Consider the following 22,933-nt stretch of genomic DNA (forward strand, 5'->3'; position numbering starts at 1 on the left):
GCTGGGGGGAAGTCAAGGAAGGAGTAGTCAGGTCAGGACTGGAGCAGGCGGGCCCGGGGGCGCACTGCCGCACGAGCAGAAGATGAATTTGGCGGTGGAGAGGGGGCCGGAACGGGGCGTACCTGTGGGTTGGCCACTCTGTGAGCGGAGCTGCAGAGTATAACATCTACATGTAAGCTAAAAACCAATATACAAATCCACATAAGGGACAGAGCACAGAGATCAGCATGTATTGTCACTACACCATGGTGTCCTTAGAGTTCCCTTTATAGTCAGTTACTTACTACTATGAGAGCCTGGTATCCATGTCTTATGCCCAAATTAACAGTCAACGATGCCTATAATTTTGCCCATGAAGCAGATCTGCATTAGTGGGACTGTGGATTCCCATACGCTGGTAACACTGAAGTCATCCTAACAATCAGATTTGCACAATGAGAGAATGTCATATACTGCACTAATGTACACAAAACCAGCGAGCGGATTTCCCTCTGTATATATTCCACTGACAGAATACTCCATCCTTGTACCCTGCTCTGACGGTTCCTACATAGTGAAATGTTACAATGCGATGCAGCCCATTCCCATGTCTGTTCTGCCACCTTGAGGCAGGTAAGTGACATATCTGGTGTACGCAGCCTAGGCTCTATCAGGACCTTTATCGAATACATACTGCTTTAAGTGAAGCCAGTATTTTACCGACGACTTCCAGGTCACAAAGCAGATGCTGAAAATGCCTCCGCGTTACAGTCAGATGCCACGTCTTATATTACCACTAATGTTATATTAGGGTTTTATTGGTTATGCAATCACCTAATGTCATTTTTAAAGCAGATCTAAAGATTGTGCTTGTATTGTGATTTCCATATGTATCATAAAGGATAAACCAGTGATGTAAGGCTGGATTCACATTAAATCTTTTATCAGCTGAACCTGCCAATTTCCATGCGTTAGGCCAACCATCTGCAGCCTCTTGCCTTTCCACTAATGACTGATGTTGGGAGAAATAAGGATCGGGAACATTGGATTTCAACTGTCCAATCGTTTTGTTCTCCCCTCTCCTCATTTGCTACTTATGCATTCTTGGCCAAGCTAACAATGCATATGTATGGGAGGATCGGGAGAGATAACTGTTGGCCGAATGATCCTTCAGCCGACATTAGAACTCAACAGAGTTACATCACACATATACAGTATAATTACAACCTACGGCCTGCGGGCCAAATGCGGCCCCCGAAGCTGTGTCATGCGGCCCGCGCAGTGACCGGAGCGATGCTGCCTGTGCCTGCAATCTCCCCACCCAGAGCCGCTTCCTAGCTAATTTATTCACTGCACTTGCCTCTGTGAAATTGAAGAGAAGCGCCGTAATCTCGCACAGGCAGAGGCATCGAAGTGCGCATGCACCGTCTTCCTGGCCTCTGCCAGTGCGTCTGTGCGAGATTACGCCGCTTCTCTTCAATTTCACAGAGGCAAGTGCAGTGAATAAATTAGCTAGGAAGCGGCTCTGGGTGGGGGGGGATATCTGTGGAGGACACTGAAGGGAGGGATCTGTGGAGGACACTGAAGGGAGGGATCTGTGGAGGACACTGAAGGGGGGTACCTGTGGAGGACACTGAAGGGGGGTACCTGTGGAGGACACTGAAGGGGGGGGGATCTGTGGAGGACACTGAAGGGGGGGGATCTGTGGAGGACACTGAAGGGGGGGATCTGTGGAGGACACTGAAGGGGGGATCTGTGGAGGACACTGAAGGGGGGGGATCTGTGGAGGACACTGAAGGGGGGGATCTGTGGAGGACACTGAAGGGGGGATCTGTGGACGACACTGAAGGGGGATCTGTGGAGGACACTGAAGGGGGGATCTGTGGAGGACACTGAAGGGGGGATCTGTGGAGGACACTGAAGGGGGATCTGTGGAGGACACTGAAGGGGGGGATCTGTGGAGGACACTGAAGGGGGGGATCTGTGGAGGACACTGAAGGGGGGATCTGTGGACGACACTGAAGGGGGATCTGTGGAGGACACTGAAGGGGGGGATCTGTGGACGACACTGAAGGGGGATCTGTGGAGGACACTGAAGGGGGGGATCTGTGGAGGACACTGAAGGGGGGGATCTGTGGAGGACACTGAAGGGGGGATCTGTGGAGGACACTGAAGGGGGGGTCTGTGGAGGACACTGAAGGGGGTGGATCTGTGGAGGACACTGAAGGGGGGGTCTATGGACGACACTGAAGGGGGGGATCTATGGACGACACTGAAGTGGTGGTCTATGGACGACACTGAAGGGGGGATCTGTCGACGACACTGAAGGGGGGATCTGTCGACGACACTTAGGGGGATGTTTGGGTGGGAGCTCTGGAAGGGGTGGGAGGTCCAATAGGTATGTGGGGGTGGGAGATGCGGGAGGGGGGCCCATATTTTTTTTTGCTATGGGGCCCAGTCATTTTTAGCTACGCCCCTGCATGCCGGCAGCTCACCCTAACAGGCTTAGGTCAGGCCCAGGAGAGGCAGTTCTGTTAGTGTTAGGTACCTATCTGCAGAAGCCACCTTGACGCCGGTAGATGGGCCCGACACACGTATGATCAAATATGTGCGCAAAGAACTTCTATTTTTCATGTATAGTAGGTATAGTACCACTGTAATCCAGAATAATCCCTAATCCTGGGTTATATTATTAACATTAATAAAGCCGTAAACAGGCGGTAAATCGTCTAAGTTATGAATACGCACCGGCCTCTCCTTAACTTCGGGGCATCCAGCACCAGTCCTAAGTGTAAGACCGCTACTGAGCCACTGAAACAGGCATATGTGGTAAATGGGACGGGTCTATCGGCCCATCCGCTCCCCCACCCACTGTAATACCATACACATCCACTATACACTGTACTGCTCTGTAATACCATACACATGCATTATACACTGTACTGCACTGTAATAACAAACGCATCCGCTATACACTGTACTGCTCTGTAATACCAAACACATCCGCTACTGTACTGCTCTAATACCAAACACATCCACTATACACTGTACTGCTCTGTAATACCAAACACATCCACTATACACTGTACTAGTCTGTAATACCAAACACATCCTCTATACACTGTACTGCTCTGTAATACCAAACACATCCTCTATACACTGTACTGCTCTGTAATACCAAACACATCCGCCATACACTGTACTGCACTGTAATACCAAACACATCCTCTATACACTGCATTGCTCTGTAATACCAAACACATCCGCTAAACACTGTACTGCTCTGTAATACCAAACACATCCACTATACACTGTACTGCTCTGTAATACCAAACACATCCGCTATACACTGTACTGCTCTGTAATACCAAACACATCCGCTATACACTGTACTGCTCTGTAATACCAAACACATCCACTATACACTGTACTGCTCTGTAATACCAAACACATCCGCTATACACTGTACTGCACTGTAATACCAAACACATCCACTATACACTGTACTGCTCTGTAATACCAAACACATCCACTATACACTGTACTGCTCTGTAATACCAAACACATCTGCTATTTACTGTACTGCTCTGTAATACCAAACACATCCGCTATACACTGTACTGCTCTGTAATACCAAACACATCCGCTATACACTGTACTGCTCTATAATACCAAACACATCCACTATACACTGTACTGCTCTATAATACCAAACACATCCACTATACACTGTACTGCTCTGTAATACCAAACACATCCACTATACACTGTACTGCTCTGTAATACCAAACACATCCGCTATACACTGTACTGCTCTGTAATACCAAACACATCCGCTATACACTGTACTGCACTGTAATACCAAACACATCTCTATACACTGTCTGCTCTATACCAAACAATCCACTATACACTGTACTGCTCTGTAATACCAAACACATCCACTATACACTGTACTGCTCTGTAATACCAAACACATCGCTATATACTGTACTGCTCTGTAATTACCAAACACATCCGCTATACACTGTACTGCTCTGTAATACCAAACACATCCGCTATACACTGTACTGCTCTATAATACCAAACACATCCACTATACACTGTACTGCTCTATAATACCAAACACATCCACTATACACTGTACTGCTCTGTAATACCAAACACATCCGCTATACACTGTACTGCACTGTAATACCAAACACATCCGCTATACACTGTACTGCTCTGTAATACCAAACACATCCACTATACACTGTACTGCACTGTAATACCAAACACATCCGCTATACACTGTACAGCTCTGTAATACCAAACACATCCACTATACACTGTACTGCTCTGTAATACCAAACACATCCACTATACACTGTACTGCACTGTAATACCAAACACATCCACTATACACTGTACTGCTCTGTAATACCAAACACATCCACTATACACTGTACTGCACTGTAATACCAAACACATCCGCTATACACTGTGCTGCTCTATAATACCAAACACATCCACTATACACTGTACTGCTCTGTAGTACCAAACACATCCGCTATACACTGTACTGCTCTGTAATACCAAACACATCCTCTATACACTGTACAGCTCTGTAATACCAAACACATCCGCTATACACTGTGCTGCTCTGTAATACCAAACACATCCGCTATACACTGTGCTGCTCTATAATACCAAACACATCCACTATACACTGTACTGCACTGTAATACCAAACACATCCGCTATACACTGTCCTGCTCTATAATACCAAACACATCCACTATACACTGTCCTGCTCTATAATACCAAACACATCCACTATACACTGTACTGCTCTGTAATACCAAACACATCCACTATACACTGTACTGCTCTGTAGTACCAAACACATCCGCTATACACTGTACTGTTCTGTAATACCAAACACATCCGCTATACACTGTACTGCTCTGTAATACCAAACACATCCGCTATACACTGTACTGCTCTGTAATACCAAACACATCCGCTATACACTGTACTGCTCTGTAATACCAAACACATCCGCTATACACTGTACTGCTCTGTAATACCAAACACATCCGCTATACACTGTACTGCTCTGTAATACCAAACACATCCGCTATACACTGTACTGCTCTGTAATACCAAACACATCCGCTATACACTGTCCTGCTCTGTAATACCAAACACATCCGCTATACACTGTCCTGCTCTGTAATACCAAACACATCCGCTATACACTGTACTGCTCTGTAATACCAAACACATCCACTATACACTGTACTGCTCTGTAATACCAAGCACATCATCTATACACTGTACTGCTCTGTAATACCAAACACATCCGCTATACACTGTCCTGCTCTGTAATACCAAACACATCCACTATACACTGTACTGCTCTGTAATACCAAACACATCCGCTATACACTGTCCTGCTCTGTAATACCAAACACATCCTCTATACACTGTACTGCTCTGTAATACCAAACACATCCGTTATACACTGTACTGCTCTGTAATACCAAACATCCACTGTACACTGTACTGTTCTGTAATACCAAACACATCCGTTATACACTGTACTGCTCTGTACTTGGTGAGCTGTGAGGAGGTGGCAGCACTCTCCTGATCTCCGGTGGGTACAGCTGGGAGGTGCCAGGAGTCGGACCCCCACAGATCTCATATTAATGACGTGTCCTGGGGACATCAATATCCAGTTCCTGGATAACCCCTTTACATTCTTCAGCAGACCCCTATATGATAACATAAAGGTTCTGATGATCCCTTGAATGAAAACACAATCAGTAATGTCCTTCATGTCTGAGAAGAGCAGCGCTATCAGTAATACCTGCCCCCGCTGTATAACACATAACGGGAGCAGTGACCCCCTCCCCGGATAACACACAGGTAAGTGTTCCTGGACTGACCTCATCAGAACCTGCATTGTGCCTCCACATGGAGGAGGTGTCATATGTCCTGAGAGACATCTGGAGGGACAGGAAGGACACATCTGCTTCTATGGGGCGGATTATGGGTCTGAGCAACTCCCAGGTTATACAGAGCTGTAATATGTACATGAGCCCTTACCGCCATAGAGCGCTCATCTCTGCCTGTGCTACATTACAGCTGTATGGCGGTATTATTACTGATGACCCCGGCTGTAATTTACTCAGAATGGAGGCGATTACTGCTCGTTATCAATAAGTAATAATCAATACCAGCAGAATCCAGAGAAACCCTGAATGTAGTGTAATGTCTCCTAATAATCCATCCCCCAAATAACTGACTGAGCAAGGGCCACATGTGTCCTGCAGTAATGTGAGGAGGGGGACGGGGGCCACAGGGGCCACAATAGATGGTGGAGGAAGGAGACTGAGGGCCACAATAGATGGTGGAGGAAGGAGACTGAGGGCTACAATAGAGGGTAGAGGAAGGAGAATGGAGACCACAGACTGAGGACCATAGATGATGGAGGAAGGAGAGCTCTCAGCAGCTGATGACGCTGACACAAGTTCCTCCAGCTTTATGACTATTGTACATTCATGTGCTGCCATCATCACTGATTTATGACATGCCATAAAGTGAGGACACTCCTCAGGGTTCTGGATTTCTAGGACATGGACATATCATACAGCTGCCGCCATTCCTGACATCCACCACACACAAGAGGCGGCTTCTAGTGATGACATTTATGGATTTTACTAACAGCCGGGGACATTTTCTCTCCACAGTCACAATCTACAGACTTTATACTGACGCTCTGTGGACGCCTCACCCACATCTCATCTTCTTATTCTTACAGATTGGGCGGTAATGATCTACCAGACACTTCCTGCATCCAGTTGGCATCTGTAATAAGGAATAACCAGTCCCTGAAGATACTGGACCTGTCTAGTAACCGTCTGTCTGGTCCTCACTTCAGTGACTTGATGGCGGCTCTGTCCAGTCCGGCCTGCAGGATAGAGACATTACAGTGAGTATAAGAGATGTGTACAGGACGGAGACATGTGGGGCACACGTTATACATGGAGCTTATTCTATTTTATGCTCCGCACCATTGTTATGTCTATGAGATAAACTGCTGACCGCTCCTTGATATGTGACGTCTACTAATGTCTGACTGATGCCCCAGGTCTAGTGGTGTCAGCGGCCACCGCCCCCCTTACCTGCGCCCCTGATGTCGGCACAGTCTGTATAGAAGCGTCATCTGCAGCAGATTTATCATCTTCTCTCCACATCACTGAGATTTTCCCTTTTGCTTTTTCCCGACTTCTAAGAACCATAACGTTTTTACTTTTCCGTTCACGTTGCCGTCTGAGGGCTTCATGCGCTGCTGTATTTCGCGGTCCGTCTAGAGAAAAGTTCTATTCCTGTCCTCGAAATGGAGAAGAATAGGACGTTTTATGTTTTTCGAGACCACAGGACAGACTTCAGGGTGTGGGGGGCACACGGTGTAATGTCCGCACGTCTTGTGGCCCCGATGAGATTACTGGGTCTACATCAGATCCGCAGATCGGCTGCAGACGGAGACTACGGTCGTGTGCATGAGGCGCAAGATGGAGGTTTAATGGCTCCTTTTAATTTACCAGAACTTGTATGGAAAACACCGGAAAACATTCTTTTTGGGGCTACAATTCCTAAATTTAAATTTTTTTTTAAATTTTTTTTTTTACGGTGTTGCCGGTGTGTCAAAACTGACCTGACGACCCTATGAGGATCGGTACAATTACAGCGATACCACATTTATATGGTTTCTTTTATATTTTACTATTTTTAAAGTAATAAAAACCTTTGATAAATCTGAATGTCCTTCCCGGCCGTATCCTGACCCCATGGCCGCTTTCTATCTCCATCTACAGGGCGGAGGCTGGTTTTTGCCGGGCGAGCTGTAGTTTTTATTGGTGCCATTTTGGGTCACAAATAACTTTTTGATCTTTTTATTTTCTTATTATTTTCAGGGGGTGAAGTGACCAAAACCCAGCGATCGCCGTGAGGGACAATCACTTGTACATTTTACTAGTTCGGACACTTTCGGATTCGGCGACACCAATTATGTTTATTTATTATTCTTTATTTTTCAATGTAAAATTGGGAAAGAGGGAGATTAGAATTTGTATTTTTTAAAGATTTTTTAGTTTTTTTCTCTTGTAACTGTAACAGTAACTGTAATGCACTTTCTATGCAGTGGATGAGAACAGACAGAACGCGATGGCGCCTGCGGTTTATATGGCGACTATACGGAGTTCTGTATGTCTCCGTTCCTGCACTGACCCGCGGGGTGTGGACAGACAAGGGTGTATGAGGAAACACAGGGAAATCTATGGACACGTGAGCGGTCCACGGAGGACACGGACACATCACTGGCGTGTTAATCAGCCCGTACGGGGTCAGAACTCAGCCGCACTTCAGAAATGTTTTACATGTTTTATAAGTAGTCACCAAAAAACCTAAAAAACGCAGCAACATCAGCAGGTGACAGAGCAGATTTTGTCCGTTTTCAGCCGCGTTTCTTTCTGGACGTCTGTGAAATGTTTTTCCTCTATAGTGAAAGATGTAAAACCGCCAGATCTCCAGCACGCCGCGCTGCTGAAAAGAGGCAGAAAAAACACATAATTAGAAAACCTCCAGGAATAAAACTCTTCTGTCTGATACTTTCCATAGACCTTTACTGCAAAAATCACGTCAGAAAACCCCAGTAAAAGCTGTGTGTGACCGCGGCCTCTGGAGGGCGCTGCAGATTGCAGTTTGTGGCCGCCTGTGATCTCGTATGTATCGGCATGTAAAGCTGGAGGCTTCAGCAGCATTCTGCGCGCTGTCCGCCTGCAACGTGTCACAGTATAAAGCCGCACATCACAACCTACATTGTGACACGTCTATAACCACACGTGACATCATCACATATCGGGCTCCAGTAGAGAACGCTTCTCTGCATCTGTATCACTATTAGTGCCCCTTCATTCCCTCTATTAGGCTGGTCCTGAAGGGGTTAAAGCTTCTGATGTGCCACACTGTGATGTGGCCTGACGAGGGCAGTATGTGGCGGTACTTTATATTGTAGTATAGGTATAATATACGGCTCAGACAGGTGACAGGGCTCTCAGTGAGATGATATCTCCTGCTACATGAGTCTGTGTGCGCCACCTAGTGGCTGTCAGGTGACCTGCGGCTGCCGAGGGTTTTCCTGACATTTCCTGACTTGATATAATGAGAAACTGGAGACCTTCACACGAGGGTGGACACATCCATCTATTAGTATTACATGAGCAGCGAGTCATGTGACCACAGTATGGCGGTATTATCATCTACACAATATATAGGATTATATGTCATATACTGGGTTTTCCCTTTATAAGACGCACCCCAGGTTTAGACAACGGAAAATAAGAAAACGTATTTTCTAGATCCTCTATGAAGGGAATGTGGTTTAGTGAAGTGGAGGCGTCGAGGTCCGGAACTTCAGGTGTAACAACCAGCGATGGTGCATGTGGTCCCCTCATTAATGTACCTCCAAATAGATGTGTCTCCTGTCACTGCTCTGTGGTGTCCGGCCACGCTGCTTCTCCTGCTAGGGTATTTTTATGTATTTGTGTGCGACACACATAGTTCTGGTACACACACAGCTCTGCTATACACACAGCTCTGCTATACACAGACACAGCTCTGCCACACCCATGCAGTTCTGTTACACACATACAGCACTGCCATACACATACAGCTCTGTTATACACACATACAAATCTGCTATACACACATAGAGCTCTACTACACCTATACAGTTTTGTTAGACGCATGCAGTTCTGCTACACATATACACTTCTATTACACCCATACAGCTCTACTACACCCATACAGCTCTACTACACCCATACAGCTCTACTACACATATACAGTTCTGTTACACACATACAGCTCTGTTACACACATACAGCCCTGCTACACATACACACTTAGCATCTTTACTGAAAACTCACATCTCCCTACACCAGTGTCGGCTGTACAGTCTTCCTGCTTTGGCTCCTCCTATTGATGACATCATCAAAGGTCCTTAAGCTGTAGTCTTCATCTCCTTTCAGTACAGTGTAGGACCTTCCTCCCTGTGCACTGAACGGATGGTTCTCCTGCCTGCCGGCTCTCTCACTGATCAGGCAGATCTGTATGTGTGCTCTGCCTGATCACTAATGAAGCAGTCAGGGTCTGGCCGTGCTGGATCTCCCTGACTGCTGTTTATAAGACACTTTTTGCAAGATTTTTTTCTTACTAAAAGGGCGTCTTATAAATTGTCAAATACGGTAAGTCTGATTTTCAGTGATGTGGTCCCGGCCATAGGAGAGAACTGCTGAAAAGTATCTGCATTGTAAATGTGTTCTCTGGGACTTTGATATTGATGGCCTGTCCTCAGGAACAATATCTGACTGGTGGGGCCCCCGACACCCTGCCTATCAGGTGCTTAAAGAGGCAGCGGCGCTGGGTGAGCACTTAGGCGCCAATTTATTAAGACCAGCGTTTTACACGTCTTTCTTAAAGCCCTACAAGAAAGTTTAGCCTAGCACATCCAAAGTCACAGGTGCACATCCATAAGGCTAGCATGCCGGCAGCTCACCCGAACAGGCTTACTTTAGGCCCAGGAGGGGCAGTTCTGTTAGTGGTAGGTACCTATCTGCAGAAGCCACCTTGACGCCGGTAGATGGGCCTGACACACGTATGATCAAATATGTGCACAAAGAACTTCCATTTTTCATGTATAGTAGGTATAGTACCACTGTAATCCAGAATAATCCCTAATCCTGGGTTCTGTTATTAACCCCTTCCCGACCACAATCTGTATATATACGTGATAGCTGCACATACCCCGTGCAGCTATCACGTATATAAATGTTCTGGCAGCTCTTTAATCCAAGCCCTGCAAAGCGCTTGGATTAAAGCTTCTGCCCCTGCCCTGTCACGGACAGCATATAGTGCAGTAATGCTGGCAAGGGACCAATCAGAGTGGCCCCTTGCCGGAAATCGATCCGATTGGTTAGTCTGTACAGACTAATCGGATCGCAGCAGGGAGAAAAAAACGGTTTCAGGCTCTGATCTGCGCTCTGCAGATCAGAGCCTGAAATCACAGTGTCCTCGTGCCCCCCCCCCCGATCCATGCAGCCCCCCATCTGTGCCCCATCTTGTGTCCACAGTGCCCCTCCTTGAGTCCGCCCCCTCCATTCCTCCTGCTGGTCGTGACAATTTCCATCCCCCCCCCTTCCAGCGCTGCCCTCCTGCTGTGTTTGATGGTAGCGGTTCCATTCCTGAGCCGCCGCCATCATCAGAGTGTCAGCTCTATGCTGACACTCTGCTTTAACCCCATAGATGCCGCGGCAGCGGCATCCATGGGGTTAATAGAGGGAGGGGGCTCCCTCTCTCCACCATCGGGGCTGCTGCGCTGCGATGGCAGCCTCGATGGTTGCCCTGGCAACCGGACGCTTTGCAAAAGCGTCCGCTGTTGCCACCTACAGGGCATCTGAATGTATTGCACTTTGCAATGCAAGAGCATTGCAAAGTATAGTACAGCCATCAGCCCCACTGGATCTTCATGATCCAAGAGGGACTTGATAAAAAAAAAATGTGAAAAAATAAATAAAAATTGCCTTTTCCTATAAAAAATGAAAAATAAAAAAACTACACATATTAGGTCACCGCGTCTGTAACGAACGCCTTTATAAAGATATCACATGATAGACCCCGTCCGATAAACACCATAAAAAAAACTGTGTTAAAAAAAAGCCATTTTTGTCACCTTACATCACAAAAAGTGCAACAGCAAGCGATCAAAAAGGCGTATGACCCCCAAAATAGTACCAATCAAACGGTCACCTCGTCCCGCAAAAAAATGATACCCTATTTAGGACAATCACCTAAAAAAAAAAAAGCTATGGCTCTCAGACGGTAGACACTAAAACATTTTTTTTGGGTTTCAGAAATGCTATTATTGTGTAAAACTTAAATAAATAATAAAAAGTATACATATTAGGTATTGCCACGTCCGTAACGATCTTCTCTATAAAACTTTCACATAACCTAATTCCTCAGATGAACGCTGTAAAAATAAATAAATGAAAACTGTTCCAAAACAGCCAATTTTTGGGTCACCTTGCCCCATAAAGTAATGAATGATCAAACAATCCTATGTACCCAAAAATGGTACTAATAAAAACCTCAACATTTTCTGCAAAAAACGAGCTCCTGCACAAGACGATCGGCAGAAAAATAAAAAACATATGGCGTTCAGAAAACCAATCCAGCACAATCTGCCTTCCAAAAACCGTATGGCATTCCTTTCCTTCTGCGCCCTGCCGTGTGCCCGTACAGCAGTTTACGACCACATATGCGGTGTTTCTGTAAACCGCGGAATTAGGGTAATAAATATTGAGTTTTTTTTGGCTGTTAACCCTCATTGTGTTAAAGAAAAAATATTTATAAAATGGAAAATCTGCCAAAAAAGTGAAATTTAGATATTTCATCTCCATTTTTCTTTAATTCTTGTGAAACGCCTAAAGGGTTAACAAAGTTTGTAAAATCTGTTTTGAGTAACTTGAGGGGTGTAGTTTCTACAATGGGGTCATTTATGGGGGTATCCACTATGTAAGCCCCACAGAGTGACTTCAGACCTGAACTGGTCCTTAAAAAGTGGGTTTTGGAAATTTTCTTAAAAATTGTAAGAATTGCTTCTAAGCCTCTAACGTCCTAAAAAAATAAAATGACATTTCCAAAATGATGCCAACATAAAGTAGACATATAGGGAATGTTAAGTAATAAATATTTTATTAGGTATGACTTTCTGTTTTAGAAGCAGAGAAATAGAAATTTGGAAAATTGTGAATTTTTCCAAATTTTGGGTAAATTTGGGATTTTTTCATAAATAAAGGTGAAATATATTGACTCAAATATATGACGTACATATCATATCATATCATATCATGAAGTACAATGTGTCACGAGAAAACAATCTCAGAATGGCGTGGATAAGTAAAAGTGTTCCAAAGCTATTACCACATAAAGTGACACACGTCAGATTTGTACATTTTGACCTGGACATTGGGGCATCAATGACCCTTGGTCATGAAAGGGTTAACATTAATAAAGCCGTAAACTGGCGGTAAATCCGTCGAAGTTATGACTATGCGCCGGCCTCTCCATAACTTCGGACTGTTAAATTTGGAGTATCGCACACCGTTATTGCTGGTGCCTGCAAGTACTTGCTAGTCGTAATCATGTAGTAGAACATTGCAGCACACAGTATTTTTCTTTGCCATAAAGTAATGTTTTAATAGTATTTCATCATATGATCATCATGATCCAGTGCAATTACCGGATGTATAGGGCAGTCATGTACAAATCAATGTGGCGACCGGACGTTTCGGCCTGTCAGGGCCTTCTTCAGCGGTCTATAATCTAGAACTAAGCGATATATACTTCTGTGAGGGGTAGGATACAAGCATAAAGATCAGAAAAAAATAAAACCTTTTTTGTAGAACAGGAATCGGGACATAATGGACAAACACAAGGGGATAAGGGGACTAAAAACAGGGGACAGCTTGTCGGAGTCCCGGAGTGAACAAAATCGTATAACCAAATGCGGTATAAACACTGGAATAATGACATGGTAATATATATTCTAGCGGTCTGGTTTATCATGGTGAGTATAGAGACCTCACAGACCCCCCCCCCCCCCCCCCTTGGTTGGGCCAATATAACTGCAGTGATGATACGCAAACATACCCTGTGGTAGTCTGGTTGTAATGGCAGAAATAATAGGACCAGCAGCTAGATGAACATGTCAGAAAGACATGTGTAGGTGAGGCGGATCTGAAGATACCTGATCATGCATACAGTTAAAGGGAACCTGTCTTGTGGATATTTGTATATAATTAGTTAGATTATAATCAATCATTAACTACTAAAAAGTGCCTTAGATGTATTCACTTACTGGTGTGACAGATGGTGACCTCATAATATACACACAAAGATGTCGCGTGCCGCATGCTAATGAGCTGATTTGAGTCCAGCGTGATGTCATTGGGTCCAGCATATAATTAATTCAGAGCTATAGCCACAACCCTGCCCACCTGCTGCTGATTCATATGGAAAATAACTGTCAATCAGCAGCAGGTGGGCGGGGAAGAGTCAGGAGCTCATGAATATTCATGACTCATCATTATCAGCTGGAGCTTTTCAATACAAGATGTAGGCAGATTGACTGGGTCAATTAAAGAAAGTGACCCAGCATTTTGAAGAGAATCAGTCACTTATTTATGTTGCCCTTAGTTAGGACACCATAAAACTGGTGACAGGTTCCCTTTAAGTCAAGTGGTGGAAGAATTATTTGGGTGGCAAGGGGTTAAAGGGATTCTGTCGCCAGTTTTTTCCCCCTCCAGATAAAAATATGGTTATGTTCAGGGAGTTTTAGTGATTCCTAATGTGGTCTTATAACTGAAATCTGTAGGCTCATTTTGTCTAAAAAACGCTATAACTAACCTGTCATTCATCCAACTAAGGTGCCCAAGGGGATGTAAATGTCTTCAAGCTGCTGCCAGCACCCGCCGCCGTTCGTGCCCTGCTCCTCCTTTTCTGACATCAGCGCCGCCTCAGAATCCTGTGTTACGCCTCCGGCTCTCCCTCACTTCCCCCTACTTCTTCTCTAACATCTCGTGCGTGCGCACAGGCCTCTGCCTGATGTGCCTGTGCGGACTTCTCCGTTCGGCTTCATGGAGCGAAGTGCACATGCGCCGGCACTTCGCTCAACCTCCCGATGACCTGCACACTCGCTCCATGAAGCCGAACGAAGAAGTCCGCACAGGCGCATCAGGCAGAGGAGGGGGAAGTGTTAGAGAAGAAGGAGGGGGAAGTGAGGGAGAGCCGGAGGCGTAACACAGGATTCTGAGGCGGCGCTGATGTCAGAAAAGGAGGAGCAGGGCACGAACGGCGGCGGGTGCGGGCGGCAGCTTGAAGACATTTAAATCCCCTTGGGCACCTTAGTTGGATGAATGACAGGTTAGTTATAGTGTTTTTTAGACAAAATGACCCTACAGAATTCAGTTATAAGACCACATTTGGAATCACTAAAGCTCCCTGAACATAACCATATTTTTATCTGGAGCGGGAAAAAACTGGTGACAGAATCCCTTTAAATACTACTGTCATTTACCTGTGGCTGGCTTCCTGCAATGGATGGCGCTGGATACTGGGCCATGTATTCAAAAGCGCGCCCTTATAACTGTGAGGGCCGCCGAGAACGCTGGTCACGTGACATAGGCGGAGCTGACGTGCTTTCCACCTGTGTGTCACGCACTCCAGCCGGACGTGCACTGCGCTACCCGGTCTGTAGAGGCAGGGAAATGTCAGGTCATGTGATGTCTACGTCACATGTCTCAGGAAAAGTTATATTTCAACCTTACTGGCATGTCTGAGTGTAATTAGATGTGACGGGAGGCAGCGTGGATGGAGTGGAAACACATGATGTGGATTTGGGGTCAAACGTTGTAGGAGATACAAGGGAAATATCAGGACCATAGTTGGAAGATGCGGACATAATCGTGCATATCAGAATGATCGGTATATAAATTGGGTGCAAGGGCATAATCGGATCATAAGATAATAGATAACGTTTGGTGACCAATAAAGAAATAGATGTTAGAATAGATATTAGAATAATCGGTACATAAATGCATAATTAGATCATTAGATAATGAATAATATTTGGTAACTCATCAAGAAATAGATATTGGAATAATCAGCACATCAATTAGGTACAAGGGCATAATTGGATTATTAGAAAACTGATAATATTCGTTGACTCATCAAGAAACAGCTAATTAGATAATATCCCTAAACTTAGGTGGTAGTGGGTAGTAAGAAAGGGGGAAAAAGGGGGGGACATATCTCCCCCTTACTAGTTGTGATTTTAACAAGTCTGAAAAAGAAATAAAGAACGTGTTAGTCTCATGGAGTCAATAGCTTTTTACAGTCAAATTAAACATTTATGAAGACCTCGCATTCCCGGTTACGGCTGTGTTGGGGATAAAGTTCCCAATGTGTGGATCCAGTACACCTCTCTCTGTTTTAAACGTAGGGTCCGGTTACCACCGCGTCTTGGGGAATCAATTTGTTCCAACACTTGAAATCGTAGTTGCGAGACCCGGTGCTTTTTTTCACTGAAGTGGTGTAGAACGGGTAACATGGTGTGTCCAAGTCTGATTGTGGAGTTATGTTTGCTAACTCGATCACGGACATGTTGTTGTCTCGCCCACATATGCCAGGCCACATGGACACTTCAGTAAATAAATTACAAAGCTAGAGTCACACGTGTAGAATCCCTTGATAGGGTATGGTCGTCCTGTTCTTGGGTGAGTGACGTGTTCACCTCTGATGACACTAGAACATTGTGCGCAATGTAGACGGGGGAATGTCCCTTGTCGCTGGCTCCTCAAAATGTTTGTTTGGGTAATTTGGTGAAGCTCCCTATGTCGGCCTTGACGAGTTAGTCCCTGATGTTGTGGGGTCTTTTGTAGCAGGTGAGAGGGGGTTGGCTAAATTCCACGATATTGGGGTAGGCTTTTGTTATAGTGGCCATGTTTCCTTAATGCCTGATGGATTTTGGGGATGATATGTCGTAACGCATGCCAATCGTTGAGGTTCGTTCCTTTGTGGTGGGGTGGTGTTACTTATGTTATTTCTTGTGGAATCAAGAAGAGATTGCGGGTACCACCTCATCTGAAATTTGTGTCATTTCATTAAGTCTTGTTTCTTTCACGTCACTACTAGAGACAATGCGATTAACCCGAATGAATTGTGACTTTGGAAGGGAATTTTTGGTGGCCCTGGGATGGCAACTGTTGTAATGGAGGAGACTATTGCGGTCCGTAGGTTTGTTAAAGAGATCCAGCGTTATGTTACCCATTGGGTCGAGTTTGACCATCGTGTCCAGGAAGCCGATTTCTTCCTGATTTAACATGCATGGTGAAACATAATTCTGGGTAGATTTTGTTGAGGTCCTTAACAAATTCCTCAATGGTGAAGGTGGGGCCCCTCCATATGCAAAAAAAATGGCATCAATGAAGAGAAGCCACATGACAGAGAATTGGTGGAATAAAGGGTGTGTGTGTGTATACGTGATCTTCTTTGAAGGCCATCATATAGTCATTTGCATACGGAGGGGCCACATTGGATCCCATTGTGGTACCCATCTTCTGACCGTAGTAGGTATCACTGAACATTAATATTTTTTTTTGTCAATATGGTTTATAATAGTTCAAGGCAAAATTCCTGTTGTACCAAATGGAATTCGGATTGCGTGTATAGGAGTCTGGCCGTTGCCTGTATCCCCTTATCGTGTTCAATAGACGTATATAGGCTATTAACATCTAATGTCACCAGTGTACAATTCAGTGTTTTATCTAATTGTTGTAATTTAGAAATGAAGTATGATGCATCAAGGAGAAAGGATCTAGATGTATTAATCAGTGGAGTGAGGATCTTTTCAAGGTAGATGGCCAATGGGGAAAAAACGGAATCCGTGGAAGCTACTATGGGGCGTCCTGGGGGGTCTTGAAGGTTTTTGTGGATCTTGAGTAGAGTGTAAAAGACGGGTGTGATAGGGTTTTGTTTAGTAAGAAATGTGGCTGTTTTGGAATCAATCACTTCTAAGCTGGTATATGTAGTGAGGATATTAGATATCAGTACTTGGACTTGTCTTGTTGGATCCTGACGCAGGACCTCAAATGTTATGTCATCACTTAGTTGTCTAATGATCTCGCTCAGGTATTTAGTCTTATCCATTATGACCAGAGCACCGCCCTTATCGGCCGGTTTGATGATGTCATTTTGTGTTTGTAGGGAATCTAGGGGAAATCCTTTCTTCTGCTGTTAAATTGTTGGTGTGTTTGAAGTGGCCTTTGTATTTTCTTTTTAAATCTCGTGTATAGTGTTTTGGGAAAAGGAGATGAATGTTTCCACTGGGTGTTTATTACATGGAGGCAAGAATGAGCTCTTATTTCTGAGGCCTAGTGATTCTATAGATAATGCGCTTGGGGGATCAGTGGTAGTGATTGGTCTTGGTTCCGTTTCGCTAAAATGTACTTTTAGTCACTGTACTGCACTGTAATACCAAACACATCCTCTATACACTGTACTGCTCTAATACCAAGCACATACACTATACACTGTACTGCTCTAATACCAAGCACATACACTATACACTGTACTGCTCTAATACCAAGCACATACACTATACACTGTACTGCTCTAATACCAAGCACATACACTATACACTGTACTGCTCTAATACCAAGCACATACACTATACTGCTCTAATACCAAGCACATACACTATACACTGTACTGCTCTAATACCAAGCACATACACTATACACTGTACTGCTCTAATACCAAGCACATACACTATACACTGTACTGCTCTGTAATGCCAAACACATCTACTATACACTGTACTGCTCTGTAATACCAAACACATCCACTATACACTGTACTGCTGAGTAATACCAAACACATCCACTATACACTGTACTGCTCTATAATACCAAACACATCCACTATACACTGTACTGCTCTGTAATACCAAACACATCCACTATACACTGTACTGCACTGTAATACCAAACACATCCGCTATGCACTGTACTGCTCTGTAATACCAAACATATCCGCTATACACTGTACTGCTCTGTAATACCAAACACATCCACTATACACTGTACTGCTCTGTAATACCAAACACATCCTCTATGCACTGTACTGCTCTGTAATACAAAAAACACATCCTCTATACACTGTACTGCTCTGTAATACCAAACATATCTTCTATACACTGTACTGCTCTGTAATACCAAACACATCCGCTATGCACTGTACTGCTCTGTAATACCAAACACATCCACTATACACTGTACTGCACTGTAATACCAAACACATCCGCTATGCACTGTACTGCTCTGTAATACCAAACACATCCGCTATACACTGTACTGCTCTGTAATACCAAACACATCCTCTATACACTGTACTGCTCTGTAATACCAAACACATCCTCTATACACTGTACTGCTCTGTAATACCAAACATATCTTCTATACACTGTACTGCTCTGTAATACCAAACACATCCGCTATGCACTGTACTGCTCTGTAATACCAAACACTTCCGCTATACACTGTACTGCTCTGTAATACCAAACACATCCACTATACACTGTACTGCTCTGTAATACCAAACACATATACTATACACTGTACTGCTCTGTAATACCAAACACATCCTCTATACACTGTACTGCTCTGTAATACCAAACACATACACTATACACTGTACTGCTCTGTAATACCAAACACATCCGCTATACACTGTACTTCTCTGTAATACCAAACTCATCCTCTATACACTGTACTGCTCTGTAATACCAAACACATCCACTATACACTGTACTGCTCTGTAATACCAAACACATCCACTATACACTGTACTGCTCTGTAATACCAAACACATCCGCTATACACTGTACTGCTCTGTAATACCAAACACATCCTCTATACACTGTACTGCTCTGTAATATTAAACACATCCGCTATACACTGTACTGCTCTGTAATATCAAACACATCCACTATACACTGTACTGCTCTGTAATACCAAACACATCCGCTATACACTGTACTGCTCTGTACTTGGTAAGCTGTGAGGAGGTGGCAGCGCTCTCCGGAGCTCCGGTGAGTACAGCTGGGAGGTGCCAGGAGTCGGACCCCCACAGATCTCATATTAATGACGTGTCCTGGGGACATCAATATCCAGTTCCTGGATAACCCCTTTACATTCTTCAGCAGACCCCTATATGATAACATAAAGGTTCTGATGATCCCTTTAACACATCAGTTGATAAAAACACAATCAGTAATGTCCTTCATGTCTGAGAAGAGCAGCGCTATCAGTAATACCTGCCCCCGCTGTATAACACATAATGGGAGCAGTGACCCCCTCCCCGGATAACACACAGGTAAGTGTTCCCGGACTGACCTCATCAGAACCTGCATTGTGCCTCCACATGGAGGAGGTGTCATATGTCCTGAGAGACATCTGGAGGGACAGGAAGGACACATCTGCTTCTATGGGGCGGATTATGGGTCTGAGCAACTCCCAGGTTATACAGAGCTGTAATATGTACATGAGCCCTTACCGCCATAGAGCGCTCATCTCTGCCTGTGCTACATTACAGCTGTATGGCGGTATTATTACTGATGACCCCGGCTGTAATTTACTCAGAATGGAGACGATTACTGCTCGTTATCAATAAGTAATAATCAATACCAGCAGAATCCAGAGAAACCCTGAATGTAGTGTAATGTCTCCTAATAATCCATCCCCCAAATAACTGACTGAGCGAGGGCCACATGTGTCCTGTAGTAATGTGAGGAGAACGGGGGCCACAGGGGCCACAATAGGTGGTGGAGGAAGGAGAATGGAGGCCACAGGGGCCACAGACTGAGGGCCACAGATGATGGAGGCAGGAGACTGAGGGCCACAGATGATGGAGGAAGGAGAGCTCTCAGCAGCTGATGACGCTGACACAAGTTCCTCCAGCTTTATGACTATTGTACATTCATGTGCTGCCATCATCACTGATTTATGACATGCCATAAAGTGAGGACACTCCTCAGGGTTCTGGATTTCTAGGACATGGACATATCATACAGCTGCCGCCATTCCTGACATCCACCACACACAAGAGGCGGCTTCTAGTGATGACATTTATGGATTTTCCTAACAGCCGGGGACATTTTCTCTCCACAGTCACAATCTACAGACTTTATACTGACGCTCTGTGGACGCCTCACCCACATCTCATCTTCTTATTCTTACAGATTGGGTCAGATTCGTCTACCAGACACTTCCTGCATCCAGTTGGCATCTGGAATAAGGAATAACCAGTCCCTGAAGATACTGGACCTGTCTCGTAACCGTCTGTCTGGTCCTCACTTCAGATACTTGATGGAGGCTCTGTCCAGTCCGGCCTGCAGGATAGAGACATTACGGTGAGTATAAGAGATGTGTACAGGACGGAGACATGTGGGGCACACGTTATACATGGAGCTTATTCTATTTTATGCTCCGCACCATTGTTATGTCTATGAGATAAACTGCTGACCGCTCCTTGATATGTGACGTCTACTAATGTCTGACTGATGCCCCAGGTCTAGTGGTGTCAGCGCCCACCGCCCCCCTTACCTGCGCCCCTGATGTCGGCACAGTCTGTATAGAAGCGTCATCTGCAGCAGATTTATCATCTTCTCTCCACATCACTGAGATTTTACCTTTTGCTTTTTCCCGACTTCTAAGAACCATAACGTTTTTACTTTTCCGTTCACGTTGCCGTCTGAGGGCTTCATGCGCTGCTGTATTTTGCGGTCCGTCTAGAGAAAAGATCTATTCCTGTCCTCGAAATGGAGAAGAATAGGATGTTTTATGGTTTTCGAGACCACAGGACAGACTTCAGGGTGTGGGGGGCACACGGTGTAATGTCCGCACGTCTTGTGGCCCCGATGAGATTAATGGGTCTACATCAGATCCGCAGATCGGCTGCAGACTGAGACTATGGTCGTGTGCATGAGGCGCAAGATGGAGGTTTAATGGCACCATTGTTTTTATGTTGTTTTTTTACGGTGTTGCCGGTGCGCCAAAACTGACCTGACGACCCTATCCTGAGGATCGGTACAATTACAGCGATACCACATTTATATGGTTTCTTTTATATTTTACTATCTTTAAAGTAATAAAAACCTTTGATAAATCTGAATGTCCTTCCCGGCCGTATCCTGACCCCATGGCCGCTTTCTATCTCCATCTACAGGGCGGAGGCTGGTTTTTGCCGGACGAGCTGTAGTTTTTATTGCTGCCATTTTGGGTCACAAATAACTTTTTGATCTTTTTATTTTCTTATTATTTTCAGGGGGTGAAGTGACCAAAAACCAGCGATCGCCGTGCGGGACAATCACTTGTACAGTTTAATAGTTCGGACATTTTCGGTTGCGGCGACACCAATTATGTTTATTTTTTATTCTTTCTTTTTAGATGTAAAAATGGGAAAGAGGGAGATTAAAATTTGTATGTTTTTTTTTAAAGATTTTTAGTTTTTTTCTCTTGTAACTGTAATAGTAACTGTAATGCACTTTCTATGCAGTGGATGAGAACAGACAGAACGCGATGGCGCCTGCGGTTTATATGGCGACTATACGGAGTTCTGTATGTCTCCGTTCCTGCACTGACCCGCAGGGTGTGGACAGACAAGGGTATGTGAGGAAACACAGGGAAATCTATGGACACGTGAGCGGTCCACGGAGGACACGGACAGATCACTGGCGTGTTAATCAGCCCGTACGGGGTCAGAACTCAGCCGCACTTCAGAAATGTTTTACATGTTTTAAAAGTAGTAAAAAAAAAAACTAAAAAAACGCAGCGACATCAGCAGGTGACAGAACAGATTTTGTCCGTTTTCAGCCGCGTTTCTTTCTGGACGTCTGTGAAATGTTTTTCTCTATAGTGAAAGATGTAAAACCGCCAGATCTCCAGCACGCCACGCTGCTGAAAAGAGGCAGAAAAAACACAGAATTAGAAAAACTCCAGGAATAAAACTCTTCTGTCTGATACTTTCCATAGACCTTTACTGCAAAAATCACCAAATCTCAGAAAACCCCAGTAAAAGCTGTGTGTGACCGCGGCCTCTGGAGGGCGCTGCAGATTGCAGTTTGTGGCCGCCTGTGATCTCACCGCGTATGTATCGGCATGTAAAGCTGGAGGCTTCAGCAGCATTCTGCGCGCTGTCCGCCTGCGACGTGTCACAGTATAAAGCCGCACATCACAACCTACATTGTGACACGTCTATAACCACACGTGACATCATCACATATCAG

The 22,933-nt window shown here is 44.8% G+C and overlaps 1 protein-coding gene across 3 annotated transcripts in view; it reads left to right on the forward strand.

Annotated features, from left to right (window-relative positions):
• Positions 1 to 22,933, forward strand: part of LOC122932022 (NACHT, LRR and PYD domains-containing protein 12-like) — a 279,421-nt gene that overhangs the window by 235,364 nt on the left and 21,124 nt on the right. For all 3 annotated transcript variants that reach the window (XM_044286171.1, XM_044286172.1, XM_044286173.1), the window contains exons 8-9: positions 6,788 to 6,958; positions 20,888 to 21,058. In XM_044286171.1, the coding sequence (XP_044142106.1) occupies positions 6,788 to 6,958; positions 20,888 to 21,058 (342 nt within the window). The remainder of the gene's footprint in view (positions 1 to 6,787; positions 6,959 to 20,887; positions 21,059 to 22,933) is intronic.

This window comes from Bufo gargarizans, chromosome 3, assembly GCF_014858855.1.
Source record: "Bufo gargarizans isolate SCDJY-AF-19 chromosome 3, ASM1485885v1, whole genome shotgun sequence".
NCBI lineage: Eukaryota > Metazoa > Chordata > Amphibia > Anura > Bufonidae > Bufo > Bufo gargarizans.